Genomic DNA, 16,610 nt, shown 5'->3' with positions numbered 1-16,610 from the left:
TTCCTTCAATGCTCCTGTGTTCTGGTGCTTTCTTCCTCTGAGGAAGCTTTCCCCTTGCTGCACAGTCACTTCCCATCATACTAAAAACTCCTCTCTTACTACTTCCTATAGTTTACAATGAATTCTCTCAGCATTCATTCATCTGAAAATGTCTTTTTCGTTTTCATTTTTGAAAGATACAATTATTGTGTATATAATTCTCAGTTGACCGCTTCTTTTAGTATTTTAATAACATTCCATTTTTTTTCTGGCCTCTGTTGTTTCTAATGAGAAGTCAAATCTCAGAGCATTGTTCCCCTCTGTATGTAATGGACTTTTTTCTCTGTTTTCAACATCTACTCTTTATCTTTTATTTTCAGTCTTTAGACTATGATGTACCTAGGTGTGGTTTTTTATATTCATTCTTGTTGGATTTTGTTGATTCTACAATCTGTAGGCTGATGTTTTCCACCACATTTGAAGAATTTTCAGCCATTGTTTCTTCATATTTTATTCTACTCCATTCTCTTTCTTCTCTCCTACTAGGGCTCAAATTATGTGTGTGTGTGTGTGTGTGTGTGTGTGTGTGTGTGTGTGTGTGTGTGTGTATGTAATTTCAGAGAGGTACTTTTTATTTCTAATATATCTAGTTGGTTTATTTACTTGCTGATACTCCCCATCTGTTTATTCAATATATTTTATCTTCTCCTGTGCATCCTTAAATGTATTTATAATAGCTGTTTTAAGGACCTCATCTGCTAATTCCGATGTTTGCGTCCTCTTGGATTCTACTTGTATGACTGTTCCTTTTCTTGATTATGGGTCACATTTTCCTGCTTCTTCACATGTCTAATATTTTAAGTATTATTCTTGAATGTTGTTTTATGGGAATTATAGACAATGGATTATTGTATCTTTCTTTAAAGGGCATTGAGGTTTTTTTCTATCAGGCTGTTAAATTACTGGCAAACCCTCTTGACCTTGTTGGGCTTTGTTTTATGATTTGGTCGGACAGTTCTATGTCAGTTTGTCCTTAGTCCCGGGGCATGGCCCTGTCTCTGGCTCATGGTACTTACTCCTAAGGTGTGGCCTCTTTGGAGTTTCAGTTGAATGCATGAGGTGCTTAGTAAGGCCTCTCCATTTTGGTTGGGCCAATGTTCTCATGTTTGAAGCATTGCACAGCCTGTGACATCTTGGCTCAGGTCTCTTACCTGCAGATCCATCCTCCCTTAGGACTCATGAAGTCTCATCCTACACATGGGCTGTCAGGGAACACTCATGACATCTTTGTGCCCCTCTGCACAGCTCCTTCCTGTCTGATATCCTGCCTTACAAATTCCAAGAACCACAGACATTCTAAACTCTATCTGTACCTATTCAGCTCAGCAGGATTTCTGTATCCCCTAGGATTCCACTTCCTTATATTCCAGTTGGTATCCCAGGCAGAAAGCTGAAGATGTGGCCGCACTCTCTTTGGGTTTTCCTTCTCCCGAGCATTGCAGCCCTATGATGTTTATTGCCAAATGTGTGAAATCCGTTACCTCAGATATTTATAGTTGTTTTCAGTGGGAGGGCAGGTCCAGCACCAGTCTCTCTGTACGGCCAGAAGTGGATGTCCTCTGACATACATTTTGGTATGGTTTGTACATCTTAAAAATCACTAAGATAAAAAAATCACTTTTCTTTTTTCACTTAAAGATCTTTGTTTCGTTTCTATGTCAGAGCCCTGGTCTTTGATGATTATTATGTGTTCTTAACCTGGCCTCAATAGTTGCTAGTTTGTTGAAGTTCATTTAAATTATTATAATTAATATTTCTAAAGCACAATGATTAATAATTAACATTAATATCTGTGAAACTCATTACAGTGTTTATCGAACACTGAAAAGACATTTTACAAGACTTTAAAGCAAAATTTGGGTAGAACAAAGTGTATTCTAATATCCTATTTTTAAAAGTGGGATATAATAAAATTGAGATAGTAAAATGATCTATGCAAAACTTATTGTTCACTGGCACAAAGTTCAATTTGTAATTCTATTTAAAACAACAAAAATTACTTTTTTCAGTGGTTATAGTTTAACTGGAACATCAAAGGAAAATGCTAGAAACAAATTTTCCTGATACTGTATTTCTAAGAAACTGATATAAATCATCAACTCTACCATAATGTATGTGTTTTACTTTATTGTTTAACAAAACATATCAAAGCAATATGAATGATACTGCTGTTTATATAAATCCCTTAGAGATAAGGCATGTTGAGTCAGTAGTTTACTTGAGAAAGGGACCTGCTCTGGGGAGCTCTGGCTCCACATTCTGAAGACCCGGGGAATGTGTAATAAACAACATGAGAAATGCTTGACTTCCGTTTCTGACTCTTCATCTTTGGGATAAAGTTTTGGTCTCGAGTTCTCAGGCATGTCTTCCAGGTCAAAGGACCCATCTTTTTTGTGTTCTTATTTCAACTTGTCCGACCCATCTTCTTACTGCAATATTCTATTTTTGTTTTCCATCTTAAAACATTCATTGTATACATTTATTTCATCTCAATGACAGCTCTGTTTCTGGGTGCTCATAACACGCACTGGCTAATTACAAATGGGAAAAGGAAAACAAACATGGGGCTAAATGCCAGGTAATTTTAAAACAAAAAAGAAAGCACGTATCCCATAAGTACAATGCATTGAGTCTCTGATTGCTATGACAAAAACAGACCCAAACGAAGAGAAGTGGCTTGTGCGTTTACATGGAAATACAGACTCTGGAATGATATCACTGCCTGCCATCAGTTATCTCAAACCGAGTCCAAGTTTTTAAAGTCATTTCCTAACTAATGTTAACAAGCACAGGTGTTTCCTGATTTCAGTTGTTCGGACTCTTAAAAAAAAAAAAGAGTAAGTCAGGGAAATGTGTAAAATTCCTTTGTTGGCTTCCGTTCGCCTGTATTGAGCCCAAGTTTCATCTCAGTACTATGTGTGGGTGGCTTTTGTGTTTCCATGCCTATTTAGCCCGTGAGCTTGGTTATACTCACCAGCGGTTTCTTTTGTTTCTCTTGCTACTGGAGGGTTTTTTTTTTTTTTTTTCAGGTTTCCCTCCATATTTAGATTCTCAGTTTGGACTGATTCTATTTGAACTAAGAGAATGTGTTACAAACTCTGCCACTGATTTGCAGAGTCTCTGCGGGTGGTGGGGTTGAGCCCCTGCGAGGCCATGGGTCTGTGCCTGGTTCTGCAGTACCAATGCCTCACCCCGGAGGGACACATGGCGTGGGGTGTGAAGAGGCCAGGCCGAGGTGGGGGGATGGGAGAGTGAGCAGCAAGACCAGTAACATGTATATAATGCGGCAGGACTTTGCCACGTGCTTTTGAGCTGGGTTCTCATTTAATTCTGTGCAATTGTGTGACTTCTTTAAGGTCATCTAGCAATTTGGAGGATGCAGACCTAGGTCTTTGAACGCTCTTGTCTCTTGTGCCTGGGTTTCTTGAACTCAAGTACAAAAGAATCACCTATACTTGTTCAGCTTTGTCAAAAGTGCCAATTCCTGGGCCATCCAACTCCCCACTCATGCCCAAAAATCATGGCCAGAAGGTCTGAATTGCCCTTCTCTCACTTGTTGGCTTCCAGAGCTAAAATTATGTTAACTGTATAGTGAGACTTCATTAAATTATTAGAAAATAAACAGTACCTTGATTTGCTACGAAGTATTTACCTACTTTCCTTTTCTAGTATCTACAATAAACATTTGCTAACTTTCTCTATTCTAAACAAACGCCTCGTTTCACAGTTCTAAGAAGGGAAAATGGGAAGGGACTGGGGGGGACTATGTATCAGTTTTGTAGACAGTTAAATTTTTCTCTTTGGGGTTGATATGAAAATTTTACACTTCATTACCAAGATTTCAAGGACAGAGGGTTGTTTTTTTTTTTTTTAATGCCTCCTTATTTTTATGAACTATAAGCTCCTGGGAAGAGGGGCCAAACTGCGTTTTCACTTCCAAGAACCAGAAGACGTTCATGTTTCACCAGAAAGATGACAGGAAATGATTACAATTGAAAGAGTTAAAGTCCACCTATCTGTGATTTGGTGTGCAGCATTTTAATATTAGCTTTAAGAACTGAAATTGCTGAAATTTTCATTATAGAAAAAAAGAAAAATCACAAAATACAGATAAATGATAAGAAGAAAAAGCCACCCATAATAATAAATGTTATAAAGTTGCTTACTATGTGCCTGGCACTGTTTAAAGGGCTTTACAATCAACTTCTGTAGAACACAGTAACCCACTTTACAGATGAGAAAGCTAAGGCCCAGTAAGGTTAGGTACAGCCTAAAGTTACACAGCTATAGGAGACAGGATTTGGGTGGAGGTATTAGATAGGATATGGGTGGAGGCTATCTGGCTCCAGAGTCCCTGTTTTCAACCTCTATATTAGCCAGACTCCACTCTGTAATCTATGACCTGCAATAACCATTGTTCACTTAGGCGTCTACTCTTCCAAATTTACACGTGCACACACACACACACACACACACAAAACATACAATGTACACTCTACACGGCATAGGATCCTGCTGAATTATAGTTTAATAGCCTTTTTTTTTCACTAACTATATATTGTGAATATCTTAATGGCTACTGTCATAAGTAGTAATGGCTACATCTTGGTAAAATATTCTATTTAAAGTGAAGCTCCTCCCATCTCCCTGCTTACAACGATGTAAAAGCATAGCCAAGAAGGCTGGATTGATCTTCCTATTAAGATTATTTGAACTGACAAAGGCCATTTTATGTACTAAATTTTATCACTATCTATTATTCAATTCCAAGGATGAAAGAACACGTGGAGGGTGTTACAAATGACCTAAAGGCAATTCCAGGGGACTTTGAAAAGTATGAGCATGATGCCCAATGACCAGAATGGAATTACTCGTTAGATGGCCACTGAGTACGCCAGAAAATGTTATCAATGAGACGTAGAGAAAACCCAGCAAAGGGCAAGAGAAAGATGCTATTAAAGCAAAATAATCATTTTCCTCTTACAGGTTTCTTACACAAGCCATAAACTCTAATAACTCAGTTGCTACTTGTAGTTAATAACCACTCAGCTTATTAATGGACTAGGACCAAATGATAAAAGTTAATGGACCAACCTGACCATTAGCTGTATTAATAATAGGTTTAGAGAAAATTATTACAATTTTAAACCATATTCATTTGCTTCTATCACTAGTGATTTTTAGAAATATCAAAGTATTAAGAAAAATACTAAAAGGAGGATTTACAGTAAGTTATGCATTCAGAAATAAGTAATTTTAAATTATTTAAGTTTGAAAGATATTTTGCCTCATCTAATGACATGCTTCTCTGGGTTGTAATTACAGAAGTGGGTACAAAGAAATGTTTGAGGTGACTAAATGCAAATTAGTCTTGGCTCCCCTAAACTATTTCTCTCTTATTGTACATGAGATATGTCTTTTTTTTTTTTTGATCCATAAAACTATAATTCAGGCTGAGGACTTTTATGAATCTGCTTCTTAATAAAGTGCCTGTAGTGTTTTCTAGGGTTGCATCCACTACTAAGAAAGGCACTTTAGGTAATGTGGAAGATTTCAAATGAAAATATTCTAACATGGGTAGATTCAAGTAGGTGAGTTATGTCAAAAAGTAACACAGCCATGGGAGAGATTTGTGTTTGTTCTTTTTACACACAGAAAATATTTAACTGTACTGGAGTTCCTGTTAGAAAACAATGGCAGAAATGTTTTCTGGAGTCACTGCTCCTGTTCCCCAGGCTCCATCTAGGCCGTGGTCAGGACGAAGTGTGCTATCAACTTGACTGCTTTTTACGGGGGTATTACTTTTATGTTTGCACTTCTGTTCTGATCTCAATCCCTGGAATCCGTCTGACTTAAGTGGGCTTTTGAGGCTCTTCTCTGAGAAAGGCTGAGGAAGGGTGGGAAGCCCAGCTGATCTACTCCGTCTGCTATTTTAGGACTTGGCCCCTCAGACTTCCTCTCCCCCCTTCCCTCTCTCATGATGAGCTGTTCATCCAGTGACACACTGACTGACTGACGTGTCACGACCCTTTGGCTCCCTGAGGATCTTACTACTCTGATTTCATCCCAGACTCCCCTACCCCACCCCCTTTGCCTCTGTTTCTTCCTTCAAGTCATTGAAGAGCTTCCTTTTATCCTGGCTGCAGAAACCTCACAATGATGTGTCTAAGCATGGTTCTTTTTTTTTACTCATTCTGCCTATTACACTGTGTACTTTTTAATGTGAGACTTGTGTCTTCCTTCCATTCTGAGAAATATTACTATACCTGTGAAGTATCTTACCTTTTTCTATTTTTTTTGGAACACTTGTAAGTACATGGTGGCCTACCTGTGCCACACCTGTACTACCTCTGTACCTTTATACATACACTATTATGTATACGTACCTATGCATAGTTAGAAACCAAGGGGAACAGCATTGCTCTAATTCCTGCTCTGTGTACCACTCTCTCCTGCCTCCTGAGAATCTCCAGATTTTTCCTCTTTGTACTCAGTGTGTATAATAGTTTTCATTCCTACTATGCATTAAAACTACCTGGGATGTACTCCTAGGCATATATCCAGAGGAAACTCTAATTTGAAAAGATACATGTACCCCAGTGTTCAAAGCAGCATTATTTACAATAGACAAGACATGGAATCAACCTAAATGTCCATCGACAGATGACTGGATAAAGAAGATGTGGTATATCTGTATACACACACACACACACACACACACACACACACAGAATGGAATACTACTCAGCCATAAACAAGAATAAAATAATGCCCTTTGCAGCAACATGGATGGACTTGGAGATTGTCCTACTAAGTGGAGAAAGTCAGAAAGAGAAAGAAAAATACCGTATGATACCACTTATATGTGGAATCTAAAATAAAGGACACAAATGAACTTATTTAAGAAACAGAAACAGACTCACAGACATAGAGAACAAACTTATGGTTACCAGGGTTGGGGTGGGGCAGGGAAGGAGTGGGGAAGGATAAATAGGGAGTTTGAGATTTGTAGATACAAACTACTATGTATAAAATTGATAAACAACAAGTTCCTACTGCATAGCACAGGGAACTATAGTCAATACCCTGTAATAGCCTATAATGAAAAGGAATACAAAAAGGAATATATATGCTGTACTATGCTGTACACCAGAAATTAACACAACATTGTAAATCAACTATACTTCAATTAAAAAAAAAACCTGGGATGGGGCTTAGGCATGCATTTCTGCAAAAATGGGCCAAATCTCAGCTCTTTCATGTATTTACTACGTGATCCAATTCAGTTAACCATTCTGGCCCTCAGCTTTCCTATGTATAAAATAGGAGCTAAGAACATTTCTATGGTTGTCATGAGGCTTAAAAGAAATGTTTGTCAAGTGCCTTGTCATAATGCAGGCGCATTATTAAGTGAGAATATGGCAGCCAATGTAACAGCTGAAATGTACGATGTGCTTGGCAATGTATCACATGCCTTATGTGAATTATTTTATCTTCAAAGCCCTTGTAGAGAAGTACATTTCTCATTCATTTGTAAATTCCACATCCTAAGAACTATTTTCACTTATCTGTGTTGCATTCTAATCTTAATCCTTTGGTATACATATTTTATGTGCTTCATGGCACATTTATATTTCTTACTCTAGATTTTTTTAAATGTTATTTACTAGCTTTTTTCTGTGCTGCTTATCATATGTCATTTTAATAACTATGTAATATCCCACTGACTTGTTATTCTATAATTTACTTGGCCATTTCACTATTGCTGGACTTCTTCAGGCAAAGAAGTGAATTCTTACCTTGAAGCTTTTGATGTATGGTGTCAAACTGCCCTCCAGAGGGTGTCATTTTATGGTAACATGGGGGTAGTTTTTGACCTGGCTGCATTATTCTCTAATTCTATTTTAAAGTGGAATGGGGGTTGTGTCAAATATTCCTAAAGAAATTAGAAAAGTGACAGTGATTTAGTCAATCAAGCAGTCAATCAAAAAAGCATTTGGATAAAGTATTAAGAATTGTAGACAGGGAAGTCCAAAGTTATAGTGTGATGAAGACAAGAAAAAGTGACAGTGATAAAGGAAGAAAGAACAAACCTCTAGTCCATAAAAGAACCTATAATACATATTTCAAAACAATCTATACAGTTAAGCAAGTTGCAGTATTGCATTGTATACAAGCCACCAGGGAGCAGGGTGGGATGTGTAGAGAGGAAACTTCTTGCTCCCCTGCCTTTCTTAAAAGTCAGCACCAGCTCTGATAACAGCAGCTGCGCTGGTGAGGTTTGTACTGGCAGAAAGTCCTTCCCTACAGGGACTCTGTCCCATGTCCTGTTTACTACCTGTCTAGTGTCCCCCAGGAGCCACCTAATGACACATGACATAGCCTGGAGACAATCAGAGTCTTCCCCAAGATTGATTTAAGGATGCTATTACAGAAAATCCTCCTTCTGCTGGGGCTGTTAAACTGGAAGTCCAGGAAGTTGGGGCCTCCGGGGACCATCCCCTCTGGCTGTATGCGGGCAGTTTTAGACAGCAGGCTACGAGCCCCAGGCATAGGTGTTTCTTTTAAATGAAGGCCCATTTCTTCACCTGTGTCTTAAACGGCATGCCCTCCTGCGGGCTCAGAACTGTGCCATCTCTTTCCTCCCTTGCGTTGCTCCTCTTACTAAAAAAGCCCTCCACCTGGTGATTCCATTCTCCTCCTCAGCTCCCACTGTCCTCCCCACTCCAGCCAAGCCTCTTGAGAGTGTCCACACTCACTCTCTCCACTTCTTATTTTCCACCTCAAGCCCACCCCAAATAGGCTTCACTTCCACCCTGCTGCTCAGTCAGCTCAAAGAATATTCAGGACCTGTCCACCGCCAGCTCCATGGGCCTGCTTTCCACCTGTTTGCTTAATCGTTTAGCATCCTCTGACCCAGCTGACCTTTCCTTCCTGCTTGAGAACTTTTGGGTTGGTTTCCACAATAACTGGATATCACATCCTCCTGGGTTTTCTCTCACTCCCGCCTGCCAGTCCCAAGCCCCTTGCCTGCCTCTCTTTCACCTACAAATGTTGGAGTTTTTGGAAGTTTCTTTTCTCAAGCTACATTCTCTCTCTCTCTCTCTCTTTTTTTAAGTGGAGGTACTGGGGATTGAACCCAGGACCTCATGCATGCTAGCACATGCTCCACCACTGAGATATACCCTCCCCTCCACATTCTCTTCCTATGTTTTCCCATAACGGTGATCTCATCCACTATTCTAGCTTTGATTGCTATCTGTATATTGATGGCTCCTCCCTTTATGCCTTTAGCTCAAGCTCCACCTCTGACCCCCACAGCCACCTAGCCGACTGCCCACTTCAGATTTCCACCTAAATGTGTCAAAGGTATATCCAACCTGACATGTTTCAAACTGAACTCTGCATCCCCCTCCACAGGTCTGCTCCTCCTCTAGTGTTTCCTAGTCACTAATGGCTCCGTGATCCACGCAGTTGCTCAAACTGAATTCCTGCAAGCCCTCCTTGATACTTTCCTCTTCGCCATTCCCTCTATTCATCCCATCACCGAGACCTGTCAATTCTACCTTCCAAACCTTTCTCAAACCCACCTCCTTATCCTCATCCCTGCCACACCACCCGAGCCCCAGTCACCGTCTCCCCTCTGGACTTCTGCAACAACGTCCTTCCTGGTCTTCCCATACCTGTGTTGCTCCTTCCCACCCATGCATCTCACAGCCCCAGAGAGATACTTTAAAACACCCATCTCACCCTGTCCTGGCCCTGCTTAACAGCCTTCCAGAGGCTTCCAGCTGTTCAGAGTTAAAAGTTCAAAGACTTTCCCATGACCTACCAGTCTGGTCGGTCTTGAACTGTGAGCCACCTTTGCAGACTCATTTCAGCCACTAGACCCTGCAGCCACAGGAATCCTCCCTGGTCCCCAAACAGGTCAATCAAATGGTCCCTTTTCTCAGGAACTCTGAGGAAACTGATCCTTCTGCTGTGAATTTCTTCAGGGGGCCCTTCCCTGACTACCCCTTCCAGCTTACATTATCCCATGGCACCTTGGCCATTCCTCCCCTGCATCCTCTAGTCATTGAGGGACTGTAAGTCCCAGGAGGGCAGGCTCCATGCCTGTCCTGCTCAGTGCTCCGTCACCACTTCCCACCTCTGCCTGGTGCTGACTGATGGGGCAAAAATGGAGGTAAAGTGTCCCTTACCTCCCAACCCTAGGGCAGCTGTGTATCTGCCCACCATTTGGGGACTATCTTCTTTTAGTACCAAAGTCCAACAGCAGCAAATCTTTCAGTGGTTCTTAAAGCCAGAGTCCCACTCTTTGGAGGAAAAGGAGACCAAGGAGACCCAAATCGTCCCCTTGATCTCTTCCCCTGGAGCACTAGGGCCAGACAGGCTCTCCCTGGATGTTTGGGAGCTTGCTTTACAAGCCCTGTCTAAAGCTAAGTTGTCATTAGGGTGATTTGCCACATCCTGGCCCTGTTCTCCTAAGGAAGTTCTGGTGTTTTTAATTCCTACCTCCCCTCACTGACCCATTGTTCTTATTTGTTTTCATTCCATAGTGTGCCTAGGTGAAATGCTGAGGACCTAGGTTTGAGAGCCCCCATTAGGGCACTTGGGTTAGGGGGCTAGAAAGACTGACCTCCTCTCAGGAGACTCAGAGTCGCCAGACAGAATATAATTAAGTATCTTAAGAATGTCTGAGGCTCTATGGGAGACACACTGGTTGCTCTGGCCCTCAGGGAGTAAGCTTCAGGGAGAGCTGATTACACTGAAAGGAGTATCCAGGGGACAAAAACTGCAGGAACTATGGGTGGGGAAAGACACCAAAGGCTGCCCGCTCTGACTCATAAACAGAGCAACAGCCCAGAGTGTTCCTAGAAGAGACGATTTCTTTGGCCCACATGTGTCAGGGACAGTGTGTGTGAACATCTTCTGTCCTCATCTTGTAGGGCTGGGTGGACCAGGAACCACCCCGCCAGAGGAAGAGATTTATGACGTCTCAGCCATCTCTGTCTCCAGAACTGACCCTTCCTGCTCTTTGTGCAACAAGACACACCTCTCCGAGAAGGAGGCAGACAGGATTTCCATCATTACTACTGTCCTATTAAAACACACACACACGCACGCACACACACACACACAACCACCATGTAATTACTCTCTGCAGGAAAGGCACACAAACAGGATAGGCCCAAGCTGAACCGGGATGAGCCACCCCTGTAAAGATTAGGAAAAGGAACCTCCCCGCCGTGCACCCGCGTCCGGCCAGGGCCTCTCCCAGACAGCCAGGCAGGGTCGCCAGCCCACCTCCTAGGCTGGTAGGGAGGGCGCGAGCGACTCCCAGGCGCGCGGGTTCCCAGCTCCTCCTCCCCGCCTTCCAGCCCTCCCCGGGCTTGTCTCCCACGCCTCAGGTGTTTGCTCCGGCTGGGCCGAAAGCCCTTCCTCTTTTGGCCGCCACCTGGGGTAGCCTCCAGCCCAGAGCGCCTACCAGACCCTGATGCTGGGAGCGCGCGCGGAGCGGTGCGAGCGGGCGGGCGCGGGGCTCCCAGGGCGGAGTGACCCCGCGTCTGACGGACCTCAGGGGCCGGCAGCCGGCCGCGCGCCACGCCCCCGGGCTTCAGAAGGCGCGCGAGCCCGCGCAGGGCTGCCGTGAACTTGGAGCTCCAGCTCGGGATGCGGCGGCAGCTGCTTCCTGGTTTGAAGCTCGCCGAGTGGGGGAGAGCGTGAGCCCGCGGAGGCGGGGGCAGGAGCCGAAGCGGGAGGAGGCGGGGGCAGGAGACGCTCGGGGCTCGAGCTAACCGGACGGGTCGCTCCGGCTCTTTGAGGAGAGGCGCTTCCCGGCCCTGGCGAAGGGGCGAGTCCTGTGCGAGCCCCCGGGAAGCGCCGAGCGCTCAAGAGGGACGGTCGGGCTACCCCGGCCCGCTAAGGGCTTGGCGCCCGGCTCCCCTCCTTTCCACCTCGCTAGGAAGGGAGGGAGGGAGGGAGGGAGGGAAGGAGGGGAGGGAAGGTCCCGCGGAGAAGGCAGAATGGCCGGTCGAGGGGGGCTTGGGCGCTGCTTTTCCCGGGATTTGCCTCCGCTCCTGCGGCCGCCGCGAGGACTAGCCTGAGCGAGGGCCCCCTGCTCTCCCTCTGCGAGCCCGCGCCGTCCCCAGAGCCGGGGCAGCGACGCCGGCATGTCGTCCGGCACCATGAAGTTCAATGGCTACTTGAGGGTCCGCATTGGTGAGGCCGTGGGGCTACAGCCCACCCGCTGGTCCCTGCGCCACTCGCTCTTCAAGAAGGGCCATCAGCTGCTGGACCCCTACCTGACCGTGAGCGTGGACCAGGTACGCGTGGGCCAGACCAGCACCAAGCAGAAGACTAACAAACCCACGTACAATGAGGAGTTCTGCGCCAACGTCACCGACGGTGGCCACCTCGAGCTGGCCGTCTTCCACGAGACGCCCCTGGGCTACGACCACTTTGTGGCCAACTGTACCCTGCAATTCCAGGAGTTGCTGCGCACGGCCGGCGCCTCGGACACCTTCGAGGGCTGGGTGAGTACCTGGAACCCTCCCCTTTGTGTCCACTCGGCACCCTCTCCCTGCTCCGTTTTTTAAAACTCGCCGGGTCTCGCTTTCCCATCCTCTTCCCAAGCTGCGCGGCGCAGGGAATTCCCTCCAGACTTTGGTCCTCGCCCAGGTGGCCGCGGCACTGGTGACGCGACCGCGTGGGGGTGTGGGGGCTCAGATGTGTCTCTAGGAAAACATTCTGGACACGGTCCCCTTTCGGGATGGCAGCTTGGACTAAGGAGAAGTCGGGGTAGGGACAGTCACCCCCTCCTCTGTCCAGACTTTGAGTAATGCACCCCATCTCTTTTGCTCACGGATAATATGCAGGAAAGGCAAGGAAGGTGTGATAGGACAGTGATTTGATTTGGATAAAGTACTTCAGGAGCTTCTTAGGAGAAGGCCATACATTCTCGCAAGTATTATTCATAATGTTTACGGATACGTGTTGGTTCTGCGGCTCAGACGTGCACGCGTGTTTCGGCATGCACATCCATTACATCCCAGAGGTACATAACCTACAATGGCAGGGATCGGAGTGCCTGGGTCTACAGTTGGCAGGGTTTTCTTAGCAGTTTTCCAAGGAGATGAGGTTTACATGTGTTTACAAGTAACTTCAACTCAGTTTCGGCTTGAGAGATATGATCCTTGCAGTGTGAGTTTCTGCTGTTGTTGGTCTTGAGAGCTTCCAGAGCTCCTCAGCCGTTTGTGAACACCCGCCCACCCCCCCTCTTCTCCCCTCACCTGCTGGTGTTTCTGTGTATTGACGAGTAGTTACCGGCAACTTCCTACTTGCCTGTGCTTTTCACATAGTTCTCATGAGGCAAAATTTCTGCTGCAAATAAAATTTCTAGAGACTCTACACAGTGCTAAAATGCTTTTGCTTCTTAATCTTCACGTTGTCTTTGATGCCGGTGTTACTCTTCCCACTTTTATGTTTTATGATTATTGTAATGGAGTGGCCTGATTTGGCAAATTGGAGTAAGCTGTTTGAAGACCCTCAGGAGTTTACTGATTTAAATTCTGAAGGATGTCAGTTTTGAGCCCAGAATGTGAGTCAGTATTGAAAACCTGTTTGAAATTAACTAGTGGGGGGAATCAGATGGACAATAAGGAAGAGTCATTTAGATAGTCATTTTATACTTTGAGGAATTGACAATTTTATCATTTATTCTGTAAAATTACAGCTCGCTTGTAGCGCTCTTACATAGGAGTGAAAAAGCCATAATGGCTGTTAAACCGTACCATCAAATTATGTTGAGTTAATTTCCTTTCAGCTGAATTTACTTTGTGAAATTTAGAAGTGGACTGGAGAGGAATGGCTAAAATAGAGATTGACATTTAATCCTGTGAATTTCTGTATAGGAAATAGAGGTGAGCCTAGGAATCTGCATGGAATTATTAAATTAGTGTCTGATTAGGAGTTAGGTTGTGCAAAGCTCTAGAACAACTAGGTTCTGATGTGTGGTGGTGTAAACTGACCAATGGCCATTAGAAGCATGTTGTCCCAGAGAGATCCTAGGCTGATTCTTTTTACCCCCTAGTCTGCATATTTGAATCACCTGGGGAGTTTTTTTTTTTTTTTTTTTTTGTTGTTGTTGTTTGTTTTTTTTAATCCCGACTTTTAAAGACTCTACAGGAATCTCTAGCTGGAGGACCCCAGCATCAATATTTTTAGGCTCTCCAGGTGCTTCCAATGTGTAGTCAAGTTTGAGAACCTGTAGCCTCAATGAAGACTGAAAGATTAGGACTGGAAGAAGCATAAGCGTAGGAAGATTCAGGCTACCTGACAAGGTAGGGGTATTTTGAGCTGCTTACTGTCCCACTGGATGAAGAGATTTAAATGTAAATTAAATTTCTGTATCTATAATTATCTGAATTAATTATATTTAGATGTTTAATATAACCCACTGGTGGTATTCCAGAAAACATGAGTGTTTGGTAGGATAGGCCAGCATTTAAATGACCTCGAAACCAATGATTTGTCAGTCAGACATTTATATTCAATAAGGAGGCAGAGTGTTTTTTTTTTTTTTTTTTTTTTTCTTTTTAAGTTCTAGGTATTTTGAAACTGTGATGATAGGGTAGATAGAATGGATAATGTGCTTCCTTTTTAAAATTTTTGTTAAGAAAATAATGTTAAGAAAATACTTGGAAATATATGGATTGTTTGTTTTTTAAATGATCCTTTATAGGTCTAAAGGTGGTTTTAAAATTTAGGATTACAGAAGTACTTATTTATCTTTAGCATATTAAATTAAAATGTGTAGCTTATTCAGAAAGTTACAAATGGAGTAACTTACTCCACAATAAATTTATTTGTTGCAATTAGAATTACAAATTGCTAAACTTCAAAAAACCTAACAACTTACTTTTTGCTAGATTATGAGAGGAGACAAAAACAGATGATACCTTTATCAGAAAACAAGGTTGTTATGCTTTTTTGCATAACATACTTTCTAAGTATTAAGAAGATAATCATTGACATTGATTTTACACGAATTTCATCAATGTTTTCTTCTAAGCTTGATGAGAGAAGGAGTTAGATCTGTTATGCAGTATATTCCTAGAGCCAAGCACAGTGCCTGCCATGGATCTGTCAATCAACTATTTCTTTCCTAACTATACACATTTCATTTAATTTGCATTATATCCAAGGAGGTGGTGGGACACAACTAAAGAAGCTCTTAAGTGGAAATTCACAGCTTTAAACACTTAAATTAGAAAAAATCTCAAAGACCTGAGTTTCCACCTGAAACTAGAAAAGAAGAGCAAATTGAATCCAAAGTAAGCAGGAAGAAGGAAATGTAAAGATAGCAGAGGTCAGTGAAGTAGAAAACAGAAACAATAAAGAAAACTTAGTGAAACAAAAAGGGGGGAAAATAGTAAAACTGATAAACCTCAAGCCAGACTCATCAAGGAAAATAAAAAGACACAAATTACCAGTTTTAGGAATGAGAGACCATCACTATAGATCCCATGGACATTAATTTTATGCCAGTAAATTCCATAATTTAGATGAAATGAACAAATTCCTTGAAAGATTCAAATGACCAAAACTCAATCAAATAACTTGAATGGCTTTAATCTCTATTAAGGCAATTGAATTTGCAGTTAAAAACCTTCCACAACGCAAACTCAAGGTCCCAGATGGCTTTACTGCTAAGTTTTATCATACATTTAAGGAAGAAATACTGCCAACTCTACACAAACTGTTTCAGAAAAAGAAGAGAAGGAAACACATCCCAGTTTATTTCATGAGGCCAACATTACCTTTATACCAAAACTTGATGAAAACATTACACGAAAAAGGGGAGCTAAATGATCATCCTAGTAGTTGGAGAAAAAAATATTTGGCAGAATTCAATATCCATTCATGATAAATACTCTCAACAAATTAGTTACAGAAGGGAACTTCTTCAACCTGATGAAAGACAACTGTGAAAAACCTATAGGTAACATGTTAATGGTGAAGAAATGAATGATATTCCCCTAAAATCAGGAGTGACCAGGATATCTACTCTTACCACTTCTGTTCAATAGGAAATTGGAGGTCCCAGTCAGTGCAACAGGCAGTTAAAAAAATAAAATAAATAAAATACACATAGAGGAAGAAATAAAACTTTATTTGCAGACAAATGATTGTCTATAGAAAATTCTAAGACAACTACAAAAGGGCTACTAGACCCAATAAGCTAGGCTGCAGGATCCGAACCAATACACAGAAATCAGTTGTTTTATATACTGTCAGCAGACAACTGAAAACTGAAATAGAAAAATACAGTTTAAAAGAGCATCAGAATATGAAATTGGATAAATGTGATAAAACATATGCAATACTTGTTCACTGAAAATAACAAGCCATTTCTGAAATAAGTTAAAAATATAAATGGAGAGATATTGTGTTCATAAACAGGAAGATTCAATATTGTAAAGACCTCAGTTCTTCCCAAATTATTCAATAGATTTAATGCAATCTACTCAAAATCTCATCATGCTTTGTTGTAGAAATTGACTGATTCTAAA

General features: G+C 42.5%; 1 protein-coding gene across 2 annotated transcripts in view; it reads left to right on the top strand.

The window, feature by feature from the left end:
- Positions 1-11,218: 11,218 nt before the first annotated feature.
- Positions 11,219-16,610, top strand: part of PRKCH (protein kinase C eta) — a 206,772-nt gene continuing 201,380 nt past the window's right edge. Inside the window, exon 1 of one of the 2 annotated variants that reach the window (XM_045522078.2) lies at positions 11,219-12,572. In XM_045522078.2, coding sequence (XP_045378034.1) covers positions 12,210-12,572 — 363 coding nt within the window. In that variant the 5' untranslated portion in view covers positions 11,219-12,209. The remainder of the gene's footprint in view (positions 12,573-16,610) is intronic. The other variant, XM_010962235.3, reaches the window with a different exon arrangement.

This window comes from Camelus bactrianus, chromosome 6 (assembly GCF_048773025.1).
Source record: "Camelus bactrianus isolate YW-2024 breed Bactrian camel chromosome 6, ASM4877302v1, whole genome shotgun sequence".
NCBI lineage: Eukaryota > Metazoa > Chordata > Mammalia > Artiodactyla > Camelidae > Camelus > Camelus bactrianus.
The sequence above is the reverse complement of the archived record's forward strand: the minus strand, read 5'-3'. Positions and strand labels throughout refer to the sequence as shown.